The following is a 25,372-nucleotide window of genomic DNA, read 5'->3' on the forward strand; positions in this document are numbered from 1 at the left end:
AAAAAGCCATTTATAAAAATAGCGACAAGATCTAAAGCAGAAGGTGGCATGGTGCTACCAAACGTTGAGTGCTATTACTGGGTTAAAAATGATTCTAGAATAAAATATTGGAAATTACTAGAATTTCTTGATTCTGTACCTGCTTAGTTAGCAAAGGAAGGGAAATTTTGTTCTAAATCTTCTTTGTATGTGCTGCAGTCCAAGGTTCACAACTTATTAAAGATAATGAACCAATGTAAGTCATATTTTAAGGCAAAGAAGCCTGCATCTCCCGCCACTATAAATAATGATCACCTATTTCAGTCTTCTTTAACCTATGCAGTATTCATGGAAGACAATAGGGACTTAACATTTAGACAGCTCTATATTGATAATGTATTTAAATTTTTAAAAATATTAAATTCCAAATTTAATCATGCAGCAACACACCTTTTCTTCTAAATTCAAGTCTGAAGCTTCATTAAAAACAACCTACCCAACTTCCCTCCTCTTTCATTTACATCTATCCCTGAGGCGATACTGGCTAGTGCGGATGAAGATTCAGACAGACTCCATCAAAAAAGCTAGGAATTAACCCTCTTAATGACCTTAGGGAATGATGGGAAAGGAATCTCTGAATTAGACTTTCAGAGAAGGAATGGAATTTAGAAATTCATAAAGTACGCTGTAGTTCAGTATGTGCCAAACAAGCTTTAATTCAACAAAAAATTTTTCAGCAATTACACATATCCCATCTAAAATTGTCTAAAATGTATTCAGGGCAGGATCCAACCTGCATCACCAGGTCACATGTTTAAGTAATGCCCAATACAAAATACTAACGTTTTTGTATACTGTATATCCCAGACAGCCTTGCGATTAAAATCACCTCTAATTCCTTAAAAGCAATTTTTGGAGTAATATCTGATGGGAAAAAATTGTCCCATGGCAAATCTTATTTGGCTCTGCTTTAAGAATGCCAATCAACCCTCTAAAACTCAGTGGGAAAGTGATATTTTTGTTATCTAAAATTGGAAGAAAATTAAATATTCTGTAGGTTTATAGGGTCATTATTGTCAAGAGTACAGAATAAAATGAAAATCTTGCATGTGCTAATCACCATACCACACATTGCCAGTCTCTGGTACAATAATTAGTGGCTTACAAGGATCTGTTCAGAACTTTTTAAGATTACATTAATATAATCCTAAAGTAAACACACTGGGCCTGTACACACCTTTATTATTTCACTTGTTGTTTAATTCTATACAAAAAAAATTAGATGGGGCTCTCTAGATATTAATCTTAGTTTAGGTGGTGGCTGAATTTTGACAGTCTTGGATTTTTTTTTCAGAGCATACTATTGGTTTTGCCTCATGATATTCATTTGTTTGATTGTATTATGTTCCTGTGATAACATTTTGTTTCCAAAGGAAAGATAAAAAAAAAATAAAAAAAACCATAGGTTTTGCTTCAAAATGTCTTTATTAATTGAATCCCAACATCCCAGGAAAATATATTTGCAGGGTGAGTTGTTATTCACACAAGCAATAAAGATAATGAGGAAGATGTTGAAGTCTAATAATCATTTGATCATTATTTTATATTGTGGCTTTAAAAGAATGTAATCATTTTGTTCATCACATTAAAAACAGCTGAAGCAGTGAAGTATTATTCGGTGCACAATGACATGCGGCTTCGCTGCCAATTATTTTTCTCCATATGCTCTAACTGGCCACATATACTGTCAATGTCAGCTAAAAGCTGAGTTTTACTTTAGGACTATTTTCTTGGTTTTTAAGGGTGCTGTGTGCATACACTATTTTTTAACTCACACCCACACAATCACCTTTTATAGAACCTGTAATTATAAGGTAAACACATCTTCAGATTTACTTGATCCAGTTACAGGTTCAACAAAGCATCAGATATAAAGGCAGAGATCAGCCTTGATAAGTCCATTGCAAAGCTTAATAATGCACACCGTCATACCAGTCTTATCGTGGGTCAAATTATTGATGCCAGTAAAACTAGCATAGACATATGTCTTTCGGATGTGGGAATAACACAATTGAGGACAAGGGAGAATGTGCATATACTGTATCATCATATACAGTAACTGTAGAAGGATTTGAACCCAGACTCCTGAAAACGTGAAACAGTAGTGTTAACCACTGGGCCACCATGATGCAATACAAGTATAGTCAATAATGCACAAAAGATTTTAATTTCACTTTAAGAAATGTAAAACCAGAAATCTAACTGAATATTTAACCAGTTATAAAGCAGAAGTACACATTCAGAAGTATATGTAGACTTCTAGTATAATTTTGCAGTTTAACAACAAATTTTTAGATAGAAACTACAAACCTGAAAGCAAGTTTGACTGGAGGCTGGGTAGTTTAAGATAACATGAATTATTAACACATATCAAATATGATGTGTTAAAATGTTCTATGAAAACAAACAACACATTTAAAGAAAGTAGTTTGATCAGATTGTGTTATTTTAATACAGTATATTACATTTATACTGTATTTAACATTTATTTATAGTGAATAATTCACCAAATATGTGTTAAATTATAATACATTTAATTTAACTCTGCCAAGATATTTTAAAATATTAATTATTTATTAAGCCTTCTTAAATACAGTGTGAAGGGGTGTCTTTGGGGCATCTGTTTACAAGGGTAACAGCAGCACAAAAATGGCACTATGTACAAAAGAGTCCTACAAAAAACCTCCAATCCAGAAGCCAACCACAACGGCATAAGTAAACATCCTGTGCATGCCAATGTGGGAAAGAAGGGGCTGCTATGGACCTCTAGGTCTTAATGTGTGCTGTGTGCCCAGAAAGGCAGAAGGCATCTGCATAAGAGTGAAAGAGGATGAAATGCAATGCTTCTCCAGTATACTAGGCGGTAAGCAGCCCAGCAGTGGGCAATGATCACCATACAAATAAGATGTTATCATATCTGCTGTTTCTTAATTGTGAGAGGACACGTGGTCCATGAGGGAATATATGTCTGTGTCATCTCTCTAATAGACAGACAGTTGGAGATGATGGGGCACCTAGCCTTTTAATACCAATGTAAGGTTTAGGGTTGGAGTGAAACCAGATGCCACTGGAGGAAGTTCTAGTCTGGCACAAGTGGAAGGCTGCCACTGACCTCAGAAGTAACAGAAGGGCATTGTGAGAAGTAACAAGAAACCCATGGGCCTACTGAGTAGTGAGTTAAAAGAATCATGGGCAAACACTAAACTGGAACTACTTAAGCAATAAGGAATGAGTGAAAGATGGAGAAAATAAATTCTTTGCTGAGGCACTGTAGTATGATGTGGAGGAGCACAACCAGTAGACAGTTTAAACCTGTAAAGGTAGGCCCAAAGGGAATGTTTTTTAATTAATTAATAATTAGTTTATTTACTTTTTTTGTTCCTTTGCCTTTGTTTATTTGTACTTCATATTTTTTCAACTTTTTGTTCATACTCTACTATAGTATTACTTTTTAACAAAGGCAACATTTTTGGTTCATTGGTCTCCCTGATATTATTTCTAGGTGTGGCGAGCTGCCATGATGGGCCCCTATCTTTCTATTACAGAAACGATAATAATTAGTGCTAACTACAGAACAAATAAAAAAAAATCCTACTGTTTAACCATCCATCCATCCATCCATTTTCTAACCCGCTGGAACCAATCCAGGGCAGGGTGCCAATCCACCGCAGGACACACACAAACACACCCACACACCAAGCACACACTAGGGCCAATTTAGAATCGCCAATCCACCTAACCTGCATGTCTTTGGATTGTGGGAGGAAACCGGAGCGCCCTGAGGAAACCCACGCCCTACTGTTTAACCTCTGAACCTATATGTTCCAGAGTTGAAATTGACAAGTCTGAAAACTGAACCTCCGCAAAAATCATTGAATCTAAACTTCGGCGTGCAGACACGGGCACACAAAGCAAACACGCACAGTGCTGTTTAAATATTTAGGGTGTTTAATGTAAGGAACCCTCCTGTTATTTACCCAGTTCATACATAGTACACATAAATGTAATTTAAATTATGATACAGTATATAATGCACTCATGAGTAGTAATTTTAAACTGAATTATTTACTAGAAAGATAAAAAATAAATAAATAAAAAGGAAAAAGGAAAAGATGGGAAAACAAAACATACAGTATAAAATGAAAAGAAAACCTACTATATAGAGTAAGTGGACAGAAAACACAAAACCATGTATATAAAAAAGTAACTGTACTGTCTGTGTAATGTGTACCGCCAGGTTAAGTTCCATACTTCACAAATAGTGTGAAGCGGCACCCATAAATCTGTATTAACTGTTATAGGTGGCAGTTAAGATGGACAGATCTTGATTTAAATGTAGAGGCTGCGTCATCACAGTGCACCAGATGTAAAGCTAAAAACATATTTATGTTCTGACAAGCCTGTTGTTTTTGCAAATGTACATTCAATTGAATTCTTATGCTTTTTTCCCCACACCAACTGCTCATGATGGCAAAAGGAAACTACAAACTGTGCTGCTTGGAACACGGTTTTGAAGACATTCTGGCAAAATGAATTGTGAATTTCTGATTGAAATTTAGGCGATGCCTTTAACGTGAACTCATTTGCTGGCATGGTTTGTCCATTGCTCTTTAATGTGCCGACAGAAACCTCAGCGAATTGCTCCCCAGATAAAATGCCACATTTTACTCTTTTTGACAAACAGTGATCTTTATTTAGTTCATTTTTAATTTCCCTTATACAGAACATGCAATAAAATGTATAAACATATATTAAATACACCTTTAAAGAATTCATTATTGGGGACAAATGTGCCTGGACTGGGGGCTAATGGGTGCCCATGTTGCCATCCACGCTTTTACTGTAAATGGCCAAATCAAGCTTTATTTGCTGCTTACTGAAACAACTGAAACTAATTTCTCATTTCTTCCTTTCATTTTTTTCATTTTAAAACCTTTACATTCCAAGTGTAGGACACCTGTATTTACATTTAAATATTTCACTCAGGGAACAGTTTTCTATCATTTAAAAAGCAATGATTTAAACGTACATTTTCTTTATTCCTCATCTCTTATAATTGGATTTTAGTATTTTAGCCTGTACAGGTACCTTTCCTAGTGCAGAGAACACTAAACACAGCAAAGAGGACCTAAGAGAAACCACTGACATAATATATATATTGTGATGGATGGCCAGCCATTTATCCTGGCCAATACCCCCAAGCCGCCAGGTGGAGCCATCCTTACAGTATGGAGGTCCCCAGAAGACCAGCAGGGCATCATGGACAATGTAGTTTTTATGCACAGCCCTGCTGGATGCCATGGGGGTCACTAGGGGACGCTGCAGGGAGGAATAATGGATATTTTCCCTACACCCCTGAAGCACACTAGGACAAGTGGAATGACGTGCTTCCAGGGTGAAGAAAAGAACTTGTACCTGACCCGGAAGTGATTGAGAGTCACATGGACTGGGGATTAGGAACACTTCCGGGTCAGGAGATATAAAAGGACTGTGGGAACTCACAGACGGCGAGCTGAGCTGGGTGGAATGGTGGCAACGCGTCTGGGAGCTGGAGGATTGGTTTATTGTTAGTTATTGTGTAGTATATGAGTATAGTGGAAGTGTTAAACCCCAGTAACGGCATACTGCATGATAACATGCAGTGAATACACTTGACTTGAGCATTCCTAGTTTTCATCTTCTTTCTCTGTACGTTTAGCATTCGTTTGCACAGAGGTTGATGTGCTTGCTGCTTCCTGAGCAGCTCTTCTTTTCTCCACCCTAGCGGCCTGCTTCTTCTCTTCTTTCGTCGGCATCTTTTTGCATTAAAACCGATTAAGTCAGTATTTGTGTTGCAATTACTTAGTACGTTTTCCTTAATTTTTCACTTAAGCTGGCACTTAAGTCTTCAATCTGCCTCAAGAATGATTTAAGATATGAAGAGGTAGGGGAAGTGACAGCGAAGGTGGTAGGGAATGAGAATGCGCCCATACACATGCGCCGCATGGTTAGCCTGCTGCCTGCTGCCGAGAGTTGATTCTACAATAAAATAAAATATAAATAAAAAGAGGAATAACCTTGGAGGTCGATCGTCACCCTGAAAGCGGATAGTAGACGTCACATTGTATACATGTACCAAATTTCAGGTCAATAGTTCAAACGGTTTGTGAGCTACAGGTGATTTAAAATCCTGGACAGACAAACGGACAGCCGCAGTAGTGTATTATATAAGAAGATTTATATATATATATATATATATTGTGATGGACAGCCGGGTCCCATGCCTGGCCAGGATACCCCTGCTGCATATGTTCCGGGGGAGCCACCATGGACAGCTCAATACCTCCCCCGGGATGTTAGGTGGCAGTCTCCTTGGCCAATGTTCGTTTTCCACTCTCCCGCATGGCTTCTTGGGACATGGAGTCCTCCACAGCCTGGTTGGGAGATGGGGTGGCCGCTAGGGGGTGCTACCGAGACTCAAGAACCAGGCTGGACGAGTCATCAGCCCCACCCGGAGGTGCAATTGGGACCAGATGGTCAAGCACATGGAACACTTCCGGGTGGGGTATAAAATGGGCCATCCTCCACCACTAAAAGGCTAGAATCGGGAGGAAGAGGACGAGGTTACCTGAGAGGAGTGGTGGTGCAAGGCGAAGAGTTGTTGTGTTGGACTAAAGTGCTTTTGGGACTGTATTAGGCCTGTGGGACACGGGGAAGACGTGTGCCCACGGTTGAAGACTAAAATAAAAAGCCTGTGTGTTTTGTACACGTGCCTCTGCGTAGTCTGTGCGGGTTGGGCGCTATATAGCATCTTTTTCTATATATATATATATATATATATATATATATATATATATATATATATATATTGTAAAAGAGATAGGAGGAGACAGCAATAAGGTTTGGGGTTTTCTGGCCCCGTATATTGTCGGCACTCCACAATAAACTCAAAAATAAACGGTCAAAAAATATAAACAATACAGTTCATATACGCGACGCCTGGGAATGGCGTCGTTGCCATTTTAAAGAGGAGGAGCCGGAAGTGGAGGGATGCTGGGAAGGAGCCGTGAGGGATGATGGGATCGATGACATCAGGAAAGATGGGCGGAAGTAGACGTAGTGTCATCTCCAGACAGAGGAGTAGCTTCAGTGACAGACTTTTGTCACTGTCCTGTTCCACTGACAGACTAAAGAGATCGTTCCTCCCCCACACTATGCGACTCTTCAATTCCACCCGGGGGAGTAAATGCGAACATTAATTTTATTTGAATTCTTTTCATTTTTATTACTATTTAATTTAATATTGTTTCTTTGTATCAGTATACTGCTGCTAGATTATGGGAATTTCCCCTTGGGATTAATAAAGTATCTATCTATCTATCTATCTATCTATCTATCTATCTATCTATCAGAACTTCCTACTGTCCAATGCAATGCCGCAGGTTAACACTGCAACAAGCCAAACACAGAGTTTGTTAATCAAAGACAGGTGAGGCAGCACCAGGACACAAATAGAAAACCAACACACAGCACTTGATATACAGAACTGTTTCAGGAAATCACAACAAAAAATAAAAGTTCAGCCTACAACTCTATGGCACTAACAAGGCTTAAAATAATGCTTTTAATGCACATCTGAATTAATATCATGTTACCTAAACATTACACCTCAGATAAAGTAAAATTGCACCAAGGCTGATGCATGATATTTCTTAATTTAAAACATTCACATACAAATATATTGTTAGGTAAACATATTTATACCTTCTGATATTCTTGCTTTTTCACTTTCTCCTACATTTTTACAATTAATTATTGTTATATGTTATGTGTCTGTAACTATATTTTAGTTCTACCCTTATTAAACCAGATATGCATAGAATTATCATATTCTTCAATGAACAAGCAAACTTTTCTGTGTTTTCTTAACCAGTTTTTAGAATGCCACCACTACCTGATCAAAGTCCTGTGTGAATGAAAGAAATTACCCCAACCTTCCACAAGGCCCACTGCATCAAATCCTTTAAGAAGAAGCCTTAAAGAAAACAAGAAAGAACTACTTAAAAATATTTATGTTAAACAGAATGCCCAGTGGAGGCTGACAGCCTTTTTTCAGACCCCTGCACATTTTGTTTATTTCTCCAGCTTATCTAGATTTTTTTTTTCCTGTCCTGGGATCTGATCTTATTATCGGACTCACATTTTGAGACTTAATTAGCAATTCAATACTTAAGGACTCTATTTCTCATAATTATATATTTGTCTTATGTAAGTATGTATTATTTATTTTGCATTCTATTTATTTATCATTACTCTCATTTAATTTTAATTTTTTTTCTTTGAGCTTCAACCTTTGTATGAAAATTTGCTATAGAAATAAATGTTGTTAGAGGGTACATTACACGTTTCAGGAGCTTTGCTTTGATATTTTGGCTATTACTACCTGTTTTCGTATTGTGGCTTTTGGGTTTGGTATTTTTTTGTTATTCTAACTCCTCAAAAGGTGTTTAAAAAGTGATTTTGACTGTGATATTATTGTTGGTGCCAGATGTGCTGGTTTCTGCATCTCATAAACAGCTTGCTCTCCTGGGATTTTCAGAGACTACGATCTCAAGTTTACAGAGAATGGTAGAATAAACAAAGAACAGCCACTGTGCTACAATCCTGTGGGCGAAACAAATTGATAATGAGTAAGGTCTGAGGAGAATGACCAGACAAAGAGAAACTAACAAAAAAGGTCACTAACAGTAACAGCTCATTACAAAAGTTGTAAATACAAGAGCATCTCTGAATTGACAATGAATCAGATCCTGGAGTAAAGGGACTACAGAAGCAAAAGACCACATTGGGTTCCACTTCTTTCACCTAAAAATGGAAGATAAGGCTACATGTAATTGCAAAAAATGTATAACTGGAGCTGGAAAAATGTTGCCTGATGTGAATAATATTAATTTTATATCTGACATAGTGACATGAAGCAGCTGGGATTTGAATTTAATATAAACTGCATAAATCCAAGCACCCATTCTGACTTGTATCGGCTGTCCATGCTAGTTGTGATGCTGTAATTATGCAGGGAATGTTTTCTTGTCACACGTTAGGCCTCTAATACCAAGTAAGCATCACTTGAATGCCACAGCATACCTAATCATTTTTACTGACCATGTGTATCCCCTTATGGCTAAATTTATCCTTTTATCCAGCTTGATAATATGCCAGAAACATATTTCGCAAACATGAAAGAGATTTCAATTTACTCAAATAGTCTCCACATTCCCCAGATGTTAGTCCAAAAGGGCACTTATGGGCTGAGATGGAATGGGAGGTTCACTGCTTGAATATGTGGCTGAAAAACCTGCACCAAGGAGAACACAGATCAAAACCCCTTTAGGAATATTCAAAGAAGCTACTTAAATCCATGACTCAGAGTATTTGGGTGGTACTAGATAGCTAAAAAGTAGCCACTAAATGTATATATTGATCATTCTGGCTAGCTGATCTGGGGGCATATTTTTTACATATTATTTATTCTTCTTCATTTTATTTTAGTGAAGTTCCAGTTCTGTGGTATACATTTGCACATTTTTATATTCTGCCAAATTCATACAGCAATTAAAAGCCCTATATGTTGCAAGTAAAATTTTGCAATCATATTTCATTGAAGGCTTTGCTACTGAAGATAATACGAAATCACTAACCAATGTAAAACAATATGCAGCCATCCATTTCCTGAACCCAATTAATCCATTTTAGAGTTGTGCAAAGCCAGAATATTAACTATAAAAACATTTTACAACAGTTTGTAAGTATTCACCTCCAACCAACCGATCCCTGATACCCTGACAGCACTTGGTTCAACCATCTCTTGCATCCGTTAGTAGTCTGTTAGAATATGTCTCTATAATTTTTGCAATGTAAGGAGCAGGATTTGCTCATTCCTCCTTCCAAAATTGCTCAGGTTGTTCCATATTAGTTAAAGAGTGACGGTTGACATCAACTTTTAGGTTTTCACCATAAATATTCAATGGGTTTAACACTAGAATTACCAGAACCTACAAGAAAACTCGTAAATCCAGCCTACCTTAAATCTGTTCGAACCTCTCCGCCAGCGTCTTTTGTCCTGTAAATGTGCCGATTAAGACAAGCAGCTGGCTATTCCATCCCACACTGTTGCAGAACGTTCACTAAGTTTTCCCAGCTCATGCCTTGTTTGATTATCTGGGACTGAGTGAACTGCTGGAGTTTTAGAGTGGAAATAATAGATCTGCCACAGAAGCTATTGTAGCGTTCTTGATCCTTTTGTGAAAGTGTTTATTTGATCTTTGGAAATCAGGCTTCACACATTCTATAGTTTATGCCTACATTTTGTAACATTTATTACTAAAATATAAAAAAGTTTCTGTTTTAACAATGTGTTTACACAGATTACTGTAGAAACAGAACACACATGAAATGCATGAGTTCCAAATATATATACGATATAGTATATATAAAATGTGTGATTTTGCTTGACTTCTCACTCACTATACAACTCCAAGCAACTGACACGCAGGTAAACAGACTTGAGCTGAGAAAACTGTGCACTGGTGGGGGATGTGATAGCAGACTTCTTGCTGCTTGCTGCTTATCAACACATTTAAAGGACAAAAGACGCTGACAGAGAGGTGAGAAGAGATTTGAGGTGGGACGGATCTACGAGTTTTTTCATAGGCTCTGGTAATTCTAGTGTTAAGGTGGGGTCTCTGATTGTGCCTTGCAAGGGCATCCATTTTTTTTATTTTTAAGCCTCTCTATTATTGCTCTGGTAGTCTGCTTTGGGTCATTGTCTTGTTGAGAAACAAACTCCCTCCCAGATTTAGGCTTTCTGGCAAAGGGTAGTAAGTTCTCCTCCAGGATCTCTCTGTATTATGCAGAATTTATCTGAACCAAATGCCCATCCCTGTTGCTGTTCAAGCCAAAACATTTCATTGTAGTCACGTCAGATCACAAGACTGACATTTTGCAAACTTTTTACATACAACAACTTTCTTTTTTTCTTTTTAGCAATAACTCCTTCTTTCACACACAACCATAAAGCCTCTCTTTGTACAATGGCTTGGAGAGCAATGAACATCCTCACCAATTACCCTCACTGACTTCTGCAACTCAGAGTGACAACTGGTGTCATATTAGCAGATTAGATTGGCAGCCTGACCTAGGCAGTGTGGCTGTAGTTTAACATTTTTTCTACTTCCATTTAATGGACTGCACTGAGCTCTGAGGTATTTTCTGTGTCTTTGAGATTGTCTTGCACCCTTCCCCTGATCTGTGCTTCTCTTAAATTATATCCATGACTTGCTTTTAATGCTCTTTTGTCTTCATTTTGGATTGAATTGTGTGAAATCTTTGCCATACTATTGGACTGAAGCAAGACACTGGGAATTTATATGCAGAAATTAATTGCGAATAAGTGATGCGCCCTATTCCTACATAGGTGGAGATCATAATCAAATTGAGATGGTTGATAAGCTGGTAGTGCACTCCAACTGAGTAAATTTAGCGTTATATTTACAAAGAGTCTGAATACTTTTCGAAAAAATCTCACAATTTTGATGTTTCCTTTTATTTGATTTTGGTCATTCCAAAAAATTCTTACTTTAATATATTAAATGTTTATAATCAGAAGCAATAAAATGTGAAAACAATTTTTAGGGCAAAAGACATTTTCAAGGCACTGTACTTATATCCATAATCATTCATTCACCAAGTGCAAATTTAGAGTTGTGCTTTAAAGTAATCTGTCCTACGTTGGGATATAGGAAAAAGAAATAAAATAGAATACCTGGAGAATTCCAAATGCAGAAGTAGGGGAGAAAAAATCCAAACTCAAAACCGACAGTGATTAGGTTTATTTTTATATTAATTTTGCCAAATTGTTATTTAGTATGTTTCAAATTAAAATTTTTCCTCAGGAATTCCTTTGGGAATAAATATCATTAAAATCTTTAAATGGAAGAACATTTAGTTTGGATGTAACAGAAAGAAATACATAATACCTTTTCACTTTTAAATTGCATGAATATCCATACTTTGTAGGATCACATAGTTTCTGCACCCTTTCAATTAAGATTGCTTGAAATAGATCCATTGACTAATTTTTATACAGTTCCTGTTCGCTTCTAAAGTGTCTCAGAGAAATTGGTAGTTGAAGTGTGAATGGAAAAAAAAACAGTACATAAGAAGCAGCTTGAAAACAAAATGATTAAAGATACCACTATCTGATGTCATCGATCAAGCAGATGCCACTTACTTAAATGCTGTTGGTCAATGAGCGCTCTGGGCTGTGAATTACTCACAGAAACGTTTTCTACAACACAAAGCCACCCATTGCACATTTCTTTACATTTAACTGTAATTCATGCCATTAAAAATATGAATATCATTATTTGTGTTCTTACCATATGCTTAATGTATTCTGTGCTCTACATAAAACAATTGTTTTGTTATTCTAAGGGACAAGCAGGCATTTCAGAGCATCCCAGAACATAGATACAAAAGTCCAGAGATGACAAAAGAAGTAACCTAAAGGTTAGGTCTAAATACCAGTGCTCATTAGAAGGCACATAAGAAGTTGGAAGAAAAAGATAGGCTGATTGGGGGAAAAAGAAGATAGTGGAAAATCTATTAAATCTATTAAATCTTAAAAGATTACAAGAAGATGAGCAAAGTAGATAAAGCTAGTCAAGCAAAATCTTTATATGACACTTTGTGTTCTCCCTATAATCATCTGTCCTTTTTGTATTTGTTTTTTTAATTTTGAGAAGATAAAAGTATAGAATATCACCTAGTATTTCAGGCCACATATGCCTTAAAGATTTGGATTTATAATATTCTTTATTAACCACTCCAGTTAACACTTTGGAATTTTATTCATCTTTTCATTTCAAATGAAAAATCCTTTTGTGTACAGCAAAGATCACATTTTTAACTTCCCTGTTAAGGAAATTAGGGGATATAAACATAGAGATATAAACACACAATAGTACGTGAAACATCTCAGTTATATTTAGATACTGATAATTATTTTGAAATGCTGATTTCCAAGTCTATAATTCTTTGTCTAAAATAATGATCTTGAAGGCTGCCTTGCATAAAGACATCTGATAAGTAAATGATGATGACAGTGACAATAATAAAAACAAGAAAAACATGCTGGCAGAATCTCTGGCTATGGCCTCACTCCCATTTGAACAAATCTCACTATGATTATACTTGAATATTTGTTATTTTCTAATCTTTTTCTGGCATTTCCTTTGTTTTCAGCTTGGTTTGTTACCCCATAGAGTTTTCTTTTTTCCTTGAGCCTGATTTTTCACTTACTGGTAGACAAACTCATGCTCACCCTGTCTATGTTAATACTGTTACTTGCCTTTCCAGTGGCTTCCACAAACTCACGCCAACTAAATCATTCAGAAGATCAAAAAGAAAAAATCTATAAGCAAAAATGCTGCACAATAGACTCTTAACAGAATGCTACTTTTCAAGAGTAGCGTGGTTTTCCACATGTATTATGGCAGTTTAGATACAAACAATTGGAAATGAGATGTGCAAACATTTTAGAATAAATGATCTGCACATGCCATGATACGATTATTTTTAAACTGTGTTAATAATCAGAAATGAACACTAAAGGCCAGGTTTCTGCATTTTCTGACATCAACTCACAAATCTTTTCTTTAAATAAGTCAAAGTGACATTGTCAGAAGTGCACTATCATCCTACATAGGGCCGTCTTAACCCATGGACATGCTGGGCAGTTGCCCGGGAGCCCCACGAGCACAGGGGCCCCATGCTAATCTATGTGTGTTGCTATCAATAAATAAATACTATACTATACTAAACTGTAAATATTTGTTATGGTGTTACAACTGGACATTGGTATTCGCCTCCGATTTAGTATCATGGTCACCCCTACAACCTCATGTGCATGTATGCGTATGAATCTAACGCACTACATAACGTAAAAGCGTATATGATAATGTTACTTCAACTCAAATCTCTGCAAAGAAATTTCACAAATGTTTGTGTTGAACACTTGATTAATAATAAATAATCCATAGTAATTTCATTCTGCACCTTCCCATTAAGTACCATTTATATGTTGAAATTTTTGTGTTTTTCAAGGCTCATGTTAAATTGTTCAAACGTTTGTGTTGATTAATCTTTGCTGTACCTCATGTTTTTTAATGTTTAAACACTGATTTTGTTGGAAGTACCAATACAATAAATATATGTTTAATTTTTATCTACCATTTACATTTTTATTCCTGTGAGTGGTGCTGTAGGTAGAGGTTTTGTGGACATTCTCTTTACATGTGAGTATACTGTAAAAATTGTGTGTTTTAATATCATGTGAAAGAATATGTGAAGCTTTAGACAGCTAGGCAGTGCACAGTGTAAATCTTTAAAGCGGAACATGGTACATTTTGTAACCTTCCTCTATAATGTATATGTGTATCTTTCTAAACTTGCTTAAGTGAGCAATTATGTTACCAACTTTTATTAATCAAGTTATTTACTTTCCTTCTCAAAACACATTGTATGGGCTTGTAAACAATCTCACCTTTTATAGACAGAGGCCATGTTTTATAATATAATGGATCAAAATGTAATTTTGCCTGAGAAGGAGGGCATCTTATAAACTGGTGTGTCTTTTAACCAAAAAGACGATCGATAACAATCTCAAAATTAGATTCACCCATGCTTATTACAAGGATCTTACTTGTGGGTTAAAATTACAAGGCTCTCTGCCGACCTCTCTTTACCTAACCAAAGAGTGAAGTGTTTGTTTCATCTACAACTAGTGAAACAGGACAGTGAGGTGGGCCCTGACCGGCTCCCTACTCCTAATGTCAAACTTTCCCATTCCCTTGGCCCACAGCCCACTGTCTTGGATTAGTGTGAATATATCGCTCCTGCAAGCAAACTATGATTCTTAGAGCAATGAGAAAAGTTGTGAAACTTCCAGAATGTTCAAGCAAATTATAGAAAAGACCCAATCTAAATCCGTTAAGTAGTTCTCTCGTCCACTAGCTCACCTTTGCCCGCTGCATGTCTCTTGGATTTGCTCAAATAAATCAGTACCGCAAGCAAACTATGATTCATAGTGCAATGAGAGAAGACGCAAAATCAATCAAAATGTTCAAGCAAATTATTGAAAAAAACACGATCTAAATCTGTTAAGTCAGGGGTGGGCAAAGTCATTCCTGGAGGGCCGCAGTGGCTGCAGGTTTTTGTTCCAATCCAGTTGCTTCATAAGAAGCCCTTATTGCTCAAGTAACACTTCTGCTTCATTTTAGTTGTCTCACTCGTTTAGACTTTGAACCCTTATTGCTTATTTTAGTCTTAAATAGCTGTAGTCTTGGTTTTTAATCACCCCTTATTAGCAATCAGATACAAATGACAAAAGAAATTCAGCATTTCTCCATTAAGCTTGTTTCCATTTACACCTGTGTGTGTTTATCATGCACGATTTGGTTTAATTAAATACTTGGAAAGAAAATGAAGAGAAAAAAGTGAATGACTGAGAATTACTCATCTGTTTTAGACTTCAAATCATTTGGATGATATCCTTAGAAAGGAAAAAATATCTAGGATATGAGAATGACCTGACATGGCCGAGTTAAAGCACTAACGAGCCCTGAAATTAAATAATTGACAAGGATTTTTTTTAATTAAGCAACTGGGTTGGAACAAAAACCTGCAGCCACTGCGGCCCTCCAGGAATGACTTTTCCCACCACTGCGTTAAGTAGTTCTCTCGTGAAAAGCAGACAGACAGACAGACAGACAGACAGACTTTGGATTTTATATACTGTATATAGAGAGATATTCAAAATGAAAAAAAGTGTTGAAGGAATCATAAGACAGAATACAAGACAAACAAAGGTGTTGGCGCTTATCAGTGACTTCTTCTTCAACAGGCGTTGCACATGAATGTCAGGTGAGGTGACTCAACCACCTCTTAAGTAAAATAAATTACACTCCAACTACCATTGCCTCTTTATCCTGCCAATGGAACTTGGAGTCAGCTGTCCTCCCCTCACTAGACTCTTTATTTCACTAGCTAAAGGAGGAATTAAAAGCCTCCTAGAAATCATTTATAAGTTTAGAAATGACCTTGCTGGAATACAGACATAGTATGACAGATATTCCTTTAGTTGCCATTGGTGTCTGCTTTGGCCTTAAAGTACTCTTCTTCTCAGACGACATATTTTTAAATCAACTCAGCATCCTGGTAGTCTTAAGGCCTCAAGTCCAACCTTTCTGGCCTCTATCCTTCTCTCATATGAAGTCAACTTAGTTCATCCCTACATCAAAAAATCCCTTACTGCTTCCAAGCAACTTGAACTTCTCTTGGACTCTTGATATTCAAACAGGACCCCCATCTATCAGTTAAAACGTTTTGAATCATCTTGTCATATGCTGAATTACATGTACTCTACCATCTCCTAGTGTTCTTGAAAGAAAGTCTCCTGCATTCTCCTGGTTACTAAGGCCTCTTTCACTTATCTCTGCCTCTGAAACATTATATCTTAGGCACCATAGAAAATGAAAAGTGCTCGCTGCCTCCTAGCAGCTGTGATATCCTGTACTAGCATGTAGAACAGCTATGCTTTTTTTCTGTCGTGGTTTTCCTATCTGTTCAGAGGTTTGTTACATATTTTGTTGCCTTACTTTTCCTATGAAATACAGCATTTGTATTTTAAAATCTAAAACATGGACAAACAATTGACTGTGTATCTTAGGTTAGAATCAATACCATTAACACTCTCAAAAATCAAAAGATTCCATGCTATTCTTACAGATGAAAAAATATACTGTAAATCAATACTTCTTTATAAAGTAGAATTATTGACATGAGCTCACTTGTCTATGCCACCAGGTTTCACTCTGTTTTCTTTGACAGATAACCTAGCATCGCTGATGCTTTAGATACCTTGATGCTGATGCCTTGTCTTAGATCTGCAGTTGCGCTTGCTCTAAGAGTAAATTTCACACAGATGTAAGAAACCATTTCTCAAGAAAGAAAATTGTAAATACTGTTCAGCTATCCAACAAAGTACAGTAGTTGAAAAGAACACCTTGGGGGCCTTGAAATGGCAATGTGTTGTTTTAAAAACCTGAGATAAAAAGGAATTGGCAAGCTATGCAGAGTTATGTGATGAGAGGTTGTCAAAAACTTTCTTTTGTTATTTTTTTCAGTATTTTTTTACATGCAACAGCATTTCTGTCATGGATATTGTCATCATCATTATTATTATTTACACCCGCTTTATTCATCTTAAACAAATGATAAGATACTATTATTGCTCAGCTGTACACCAGATCAAAATAACCTATGATGACACAACATGAATTCTTGTAATTATTTAAGTCAAAAATATTACTGAAAATTCCGGCCTTAATTTTAAAATGAAGAAACAGAGTGTGTGCAGCAGTCTGGCAGTAACAAACTGTTCACAGACAAGAACAGCAGTGGGAGGTTCAAGCTTCATTTATTTATGGATTTGCTACAAAATCAGAAAAGAGGAAATCAGGCTTTCATTTTTTGTCCAGAAACAGACATTTCTAGCACAGATTTTGTGCTACAATGGTGAATCCACTAGCTGGCCTTATGTGAAAAGTGCCACCAAATTAGCAGAAGTGTCAGCATGAGTAAAATAGAGATGCTGATGTATGAGTAATGACAGTAAAAATTAATTAGGATAGCATTGGGACTGTACTTTCACTGGTAAAACAACCTGATAGTTATATGGCTGTGGAAGTTTAATGTTCTTTTTACTTAAATGTGCAATAGAGAGATGACTCTTGGACTTGGAGTCTGTGAAGGGCAAGTGGACCAGCAGGTGTCAGCACTTAAGGGCTTCATAGCTGGAAGGCTGGAAGAGAACCTGAGAGGAGTCATCTCAGAGACGAGGTGTAGTTGAGTCTCATTTCATTGAGGCTTATTGAAAGGACGAGGAGGAAAGGCCAGGGTCAAGAGGCTGAAAGTTAGAGGTAGGTGATGGGAGAATGTCTGGTACTTTGTGCTGCTTTAATAAGAATGTGGGACAGCCATCCTAAGATGACAAGGTGTCAAGACTTGTATAGGTAGGTTCAGTAAAACAGGATTTTTTTTAATTTAGCTTTTGATCATGTCTATTTTGTGTTCTCTTGTTAGTTTATACCCTGTTTATCACTTTATGTTTTGTTATACTTTTGTCCTCCTTGACATTAGTCTGGGAGTAAGCAGACATCATGAAGGCATCATCTCCTGTTATAATATTCTGTCTTTTCTGTGACAAATATGTGAATATTTAGAAAACTTACAGTACTTGAAAATACACTGGAAAACCAAATTAATTTTCACTGATTTGCAAATATTTTTCTCTAATTGGATATATTGATGAATTATTTCCCCAGTGAATGTTATTCTTTTACTTAATGCATAGTATGTATAGTACTTTGCCTAATTCTTCTATGCATATGTTTTAGAGCAAACAATCATCATTTTGGGATTTCAGGCACTGTTATTAAAACCTAGCAGTAATCTGCATAGTTATAAGTTTGTGTTCAGTTGGATTCAGTTGGATTGTGTTGACAGTACAGTGAAATCCTGAGAAAATCAATGCTGTGAGTGGCACTGTGTTTTCAGTACTTGTTCTAATACTATATCTTTTGCAAATTATCCTTTTTAAGGTATTTCTATGTTATTTCATTACTATCTAAGTGCATAACTTAAATGTCAGATGGGAGTAAAGGGAAATTAGACAAGAGTACCTGTTTCGCCAGTTAAACTGGAAATACAACAGATGGATGGCACCCATGACAAAATAAACTGGTTGGCACGTATTTTGTGAACAAAGCTTTTAGGCAGAGCTGACCATCTCTAGAGTTACTAGCCCATTATCTATGTGTAACATCATGAGGTCCAGAAGCCCATGTGGCCTTTTGATGTAAGTGATGGGCCATTCTTGAAAGGCAAGGGAGACAACAGAGACATAAGAGAGACTTCAACCACCTGGATTTGCGTCAGCCTGACTACTGAATCTAAAGGGCATCCAGGATGATGGCCCCTCCTGTGATGCTAATGTTTCCTTTGCTGGTAATCTTTAGTTTTACTATCAACATAGAAAGTATTATTTAAACTTTTCTGACTTTTATGCTAGGATGTTTTGGGTTTTTTTTTAAATAGGGCCTTACAGATTAGTTTTTATCTACTGATATCTATTATTTATTGCATTTAGTTTGTTTGTTGTTATTCTCTTTAAATGAATCCTGTTTTGCTTTAAAAATTCTACACATTATCTATTCATCTTGAATGATTTGATTAATAAAGTAGATACAGGGCACCTGGTGTGGGGAGATGCCATTTGCTTTCAGACAGGTTTAGCAGGATGAAGAGGAACATCCCCAACAGATGGCAGCATGCTGGGAGAACGGCATCATTGGTGGGTAAGTTGCACTGCCAAGTTCTTAGGTTTTCTTGGGGACCAAGGGTATGTCATCGTTTAAATCTAGGTTATATAAGGAGACGCCTGTGTGTTGTTCACGCTAAAGATAGTGACTCCCTGTGAGAAGTACTAAGGAGTGATAGGTTGTAATTGGTGCTTAAGTGGATGTGATCTCTGTGTCAGGGTCTTTTCATGTGTGATTGTGTTAAGCTTAGGATGTGAGAGTACGAACACCCACAACACACTTGGTGAATTCCACTAAGTCCATGATTCCACACCATATTCCTGTATATGCTGGCATCCTTTAGTTCATCGTCACACTTCTTATCTTATACTGCCATCTTCTTATTGCTGCCACTCTTTTTTGTTTGTGTTAACTTCCTTCTTAACTCTTACCACTGATTCAGTAAAAATACCGCAACCTATGTACTGTACTTAGTTTCACTGTGAGTTGCACAGCCTTTTTTCAGTGTTTTTTTAATAACACTATTTAACACAATACAAACACACTGCTATGTGAATTTCTTTATCGTATTTAAGTTTGAAAGTTGGAACCAGTACTTTGCTTCCAACGTTTACTTTACATTATATGGGAAAACCTGAAAACTGTCGATGGCCATCCTCTGTAAAAATTACTTCAGGCCTCATTGTGTGCTATATTGTATCCTGGCACAACCGTGCTATTGCACACAGAGCGCACTTCACCCACAGATAACAACAATGTTAGGCTAATAGACCACTGAAAATGTTTTAGCTCAGCTGCTTAAATTTCTTTCATGGCTACTCAGACGTAGGGCTATGATGGTGAGGGCTGGGGACTCCACATGAGGCATTATGAGGGCTAACAGCAAATTGAGCTACATCATAAAAGGATGCTCTCATTTAATGCTGGACAATCTTCAGTCAACTGTTAAAAACATTAAAAAATAAGTGTTTTTTGTTTCCCAAACATGTCTGGAGATGTTAGAGAATTGATGGATGGATGGATGGATAGAGGTTGAATTTATTGTGTCATCAATCGTCAATTGTAATCTATAGGCAAAAAATGTATGAAGTAGTAAAGGAAAATCCTTAGCAGTAACAGCAGACTTCCTTTTTAAATTAGCATATAGAAGATGGGATGATAGCTAAATGAAAAATCACAACTTCCAAAGAAAATTGCTAAATGAAAAATCACAACCTCCAAAGAAAATTAAAACGTAGGGCATATAATTAGTGTCAGTTTGGAGGAAAAGACATTTTTGCAGATGCCTCTTTGCTTTCTTTTCACTTTAATTTTGACATTAGCTGAATAAGGTTATTACTGATATTGAACAGTTTTGAAATATTTTGGGTGAAAATAAGAAAAAAAAACACAATTAAGAGAATATCTTGAAACAAAATAACTACATACATTTTATGCAGCAATAAAAATACATCCATCAGTAGTTAATAACATGGAAGTGAAATGTTTACTTGCATGCACAGTATAACAAATAAATTAATGTCAAAATTGACACAGGATATCTATGATTAAGATATATACTAGACATCTTTATTAAACCCACAAAAAGAAGGAATGTTGTTTGCTCAGTTGTCAGTTTATAAAAACTGAAACATCAAGCAAACTGGATTTTAAACATTCCTTGCACCACTTCACAAATCAGGCCATTGTATAGTTGGTTGCATTGAACATATAGCATGGCAAGGATACAGCTCTATTCTGTGGACATGAATTACTTGTTTACCATGCAATACTAAACAATACTCTACATTCACATAAATTAGTCCGTTCCAAACAGCAACTCACTTGATAGTATACAACTCACAATGTTGTAAACAACAAGTTATTCATTTGCTCTGATGTTCTATTAGATAATACATTTCATGGATGTGCCCCAGAAGGAAAAATAGAAGCAATATAAGCTTAAAAGAGTCAAATAATGTTAACGTACAAAATCCCATTTTATTAGATATGGGAAATATTCAAAATTATGAAGATAATTATAGAGAATGGGCAGCCTGAGTGGTTCATTTCATATTAAATAATCCAAGAAGCAATTAAAAATTCTACAGTTGCAAATATTAATTTGTCATATTATGAAATCAGGATATTCAAGATGAAAGACATATTTCATACAAAAAATAAGAAAGTGTGCTGACTTAAAGAGCAAAGCGTTCCAACTCCCAGCATTAAATATATTATTGATTGTCATTTAAGTGTCTAACACCTAAGCATCAAATTGAAACTGCCCAACGCTGATCAAGCCATGGAAATTGTCTGTATTAAAATATGAACAAGAAAAGCACTTTTTTCCATTGCTCCTTAAAATTATAGCCAGTTATGCACTGCTAATTGCAAAATTAAAAGAAATAAACATTTGAAATACATCAGTCTGCGTGTAATGAATGAATCTAATATACAAGTTTCATTTTTTGAATGGAATTACTGAAATAAATCAACAATGTCATGATATTCTAATTTTATGACAGGCACCTGTACGTGGTTAAGGGATGTTTTGTCAAAGGAAATCCAACTACACTTCCATTGTACATTCAAATAAGCAGTCAAAGCAAAAAGAAATAAAAAGTAAGCAAAGAGTACCAACAAGAGGAAGGCCCTGCCAAAACCAGAAATTGATTGCCATGTTGTAGTAAGCAACACTTTAAAGTAGGATAGGGGCAAACTAAAAATTAACTAAAATTGTTAAATCTAGGATGTCACAAAACAGTAAAGGTCAAAAACACACCAAAACTACAAGTTAAGGTTAGCACTATTTAGCTGTTATGTGACTTTACACCCCTGCTGTTTCCCTGAAACAGCATCTTAGTTGGCAGGTGCTGAATATTACATTTCTGGTAACCACAGGGGCCGTGTTTTCTTTCTGTGATTTAATTTTACCCAGTGATGACACATGGCGGTGTGGCTTAATTCATCCAAATGTGAGCACACGCAGTACTGGAAAGATCCCTGGGACAAACGTAATCTATTGAACATTGTCAAATTTCCCTTGCTTCAGGTCTTCTAGAATCTTTGTTTAGCTTTTATCCACTTGGTATTATTTCAAGTAAAATATATAGCTGTGTACACAAGACCACAATATACTGACATAAGCTGGGCGAAAAATTCATTTTTTGCATTTCAATCCCTAAATATTCTTAAAGGTTACATCAACAAAAAGACCAAAAGGATATACCATCTGGGGGAAAGTATTCACAAACGTTGCCATTGTTGTTTCATGAACTGTACAAAGAATTTGAATAAAATCACCATATGTTAAATATCTCAATTAGTTAACGTCAGTATGCTTAAACTGAAAGTTATGAAAACAAATAAGTAAAATTATAAGGAATTGTCATTTTAAAGCCGAATTTTTACATTATTTTTTAGCCTTTCCTATGCTGCAATATTTCAAACCACAAAAAGGGGATAAGTGTCAAATCAGCTTTTGCAAATGTGCTCAACTTCATGTCATAGCAAGAATGTTAATTGAATGGGAAAGATGAAAACGAGAAAACAAGCTGCATTCTTCTTTATCAAATTTTCTGGAAATGTGGCCCATGCTGCTTTACAGTCATCAGCCACCTGTACCATGGATCACAGAGGCATTTTGATGCCAACTACAGCAATTTATGTCCCAGGAGTTACTGACGGATTATCAAAGTTAAGGACTCTCGCCAGCACACAGCAATGGCATTCGTTTCCTCTCTTTTATTTCTATCAACAGCATATTTCTATGTGCAACCAGTGAGAATCATGAGTATTAGATCCAAACTTTTAATGAAATGAAAATACAACTTGGTTGTGTACGCCTGAATTTAAGACTAAGTACAGTAGAAATTCAATGACCCAGACTAAAATTGGGATCAAGGTTGGTTTGGTTAATCAAATTGTTTAGATATTCAAAAATACACGAGAATACACAGTTTATAAGAAAAAATGGTAATTATGCCTACAATTAAATTATTATATATAAGGTTATTAATAATAATATTATTTAAATATAAAGTACTTGTAATACATCAAAAAATTATTTAGAAAATAGTTTGTAAATGAAAAACAAAAGAAACAATACAGTGGATATAAAAAGTCTATACATATGTGCCAAAATCTCTGATTTTATGTAATAAATTAATTAAACCAAGATAAATCCTGACAGAACTTATTCCACCTTTATTACAAATGGAATCTATACAAAGAGGGTGAAAACAAATCAGAAACTGTTTAGAGAGAAAAAAAAATAATAATAATGCACAAATCTTTTTGGGTATGAGTCAATCAGTTTGGCACACCTAGTCTTGGCCATTTTTGCCCACTCCTTTTTGCAGAAAAATTACAGATCTGTCAAATTATGAGGGCATCTCCTGTGCTCGGCTCTCTTCAGGTCACCCCACAGATTTTCAATTGCATGAGATTGAAGTCTTACATCCTCTTTAACAGCAGTATTTTCACAGAACTGCACACACCATGCCATTGCAGCTTCAAACCATTATCACATACATTTTTCATCTCAGCTGCAAAATTTTCTCTCTGTGTGCCAAAGCCTGGGGGCATTAATTATGGCATTTATTGTGTATTTATTCTGGCAAGGTGGTGAAATAACACTTAGAGAGCAATATTTCTTGCTTTTAACTCCAGAAAACTTTAAACTCTACCCCCAACTTCCCACACAACATTTTAGGGAGTTTCATGTTTTTCATGTGTGGAATCTCATACAAAATGAATTTTTTCACTTTAACAATGAGAAACTGTATTTGATACAAAACTTTGTAGTTTCATTCATCACTAGCTATACTACATATACTTTTGGAAATAATAATGGGAAATTAACATATTAAATGAAAGAATTTCATACTTCTGCATAACAACCAACACACTTAAAGTACATTTTGAAATTTTATTAGGCAGTGGGGGGCCACTGTGGTTCATGTAAGTGATGGTTCAGATGATTGATAACTGATGTTCTACCTTTATATACAATATTAAAGGATTTTAATGGAAAATCAAGTATCTGTCACAGCAATTTTTTCCAGTTTTTTTGTTCAAATTGTATCGCTTATATTGTCTTTACACAAAGGGATTATTTTTCTCAACCTAAATTATTTCATGACTTTGAAGAATTAACAAAAAAATTACTTATTTGGAAAACTTGAATGTTTTGGTATCTTTTTAATGCTACACTCATTGCATTACCTCTTCTTCACATAATTTCACTTATAGTTGTATAATAGTTATTTGACATCATTCCATTTAGTGAGAGACTCATCTCCTACTGTATCTTGTTTATTGGAAAAGCGAACAAAAGGAAAAATTATACACAACTGAAAGTCATTGATAGAAACTGAGAAAGAAAGCAGGAAAAAAAAATCAGTGGAAATGCCTCATACTTTACCTCGTAAATGGATTTTATTTTCAGGGCTGTGCACCAGGACTGAACTGACAGAATCCAGGCTGTCGTAGTTGCTGCATCCTAATGGCCCAGTACGGGTTTCTGTTACCTAGGAAACAAAAGCAAATCATTTTGTAGTTGTTTCTTTCTTTATCATGTGCCATATCATGACAAGATCTCAAATTATATTTGACTTCAGTGTATCCAAATTATTATCTGCAAAACCCAAAAGTATAAAAATAAGTAAAGTAGTAATTAGTTGTTATTCCTTTAAATTATCTTGTATGATATTATATATTAGGCACACACACACACGCACAAACATGCATCATACAGACAATGGTAAGGCATAGAATTTGAACTCAGGATGGTGCTGGATTCATAAGGCAGCACCACTAACCTCTGTGCCTCTCTTATATGCATGTTGACAGACAGAGACTCTGAAATATAGACTATATTATATACTGTGTGTTTATGGGGTCACTTTCTGGCCTTTTGATTCTCCACCAAA

At 35.9% G+C, this 25,372-nt stretch overlaps 1 protein-coding gene across 1 annotated transcript in view; it reads right to left on the minus strand.

Annotated features, from left to right (window-relative positions):
• brinp2 (bone morphogenetic protein/retinoic acid inducible neural-specific 2) overlaps positions 1 to 25,372 on the minus strand; it is a 328,788-nt gene that overhangs the window by 126,511 nt on the left and 176,905 nt on the right. Inside the window, exon 5 of the mRNA XM_039735489.1 lies at positions 24,865 to 24,970. Coding sequence (XP_039591423.1) covers positions 24,865 to 24,970 — 106 coding nt within the window. The remainder of the gene's footprint in view (positions 1 to 24,864; positions 24,971 to 25,372) is intronic.

This window comes from Polypterus senegalus, chromosome 14 (assembly GCF_016835505.1).
Source record: "Polypterus senegalus isolate Bchr_013 chromosome 14, ASM1683550v1, whole genome shotgun sequence".
Taxonomy (NCBI): domain Eukaryota; kingdom Metazoa; phylum Chordata; class Cladistia; order Polypteriformes; family Polypteridae; genus Polypterus; species Polypterus senegalus.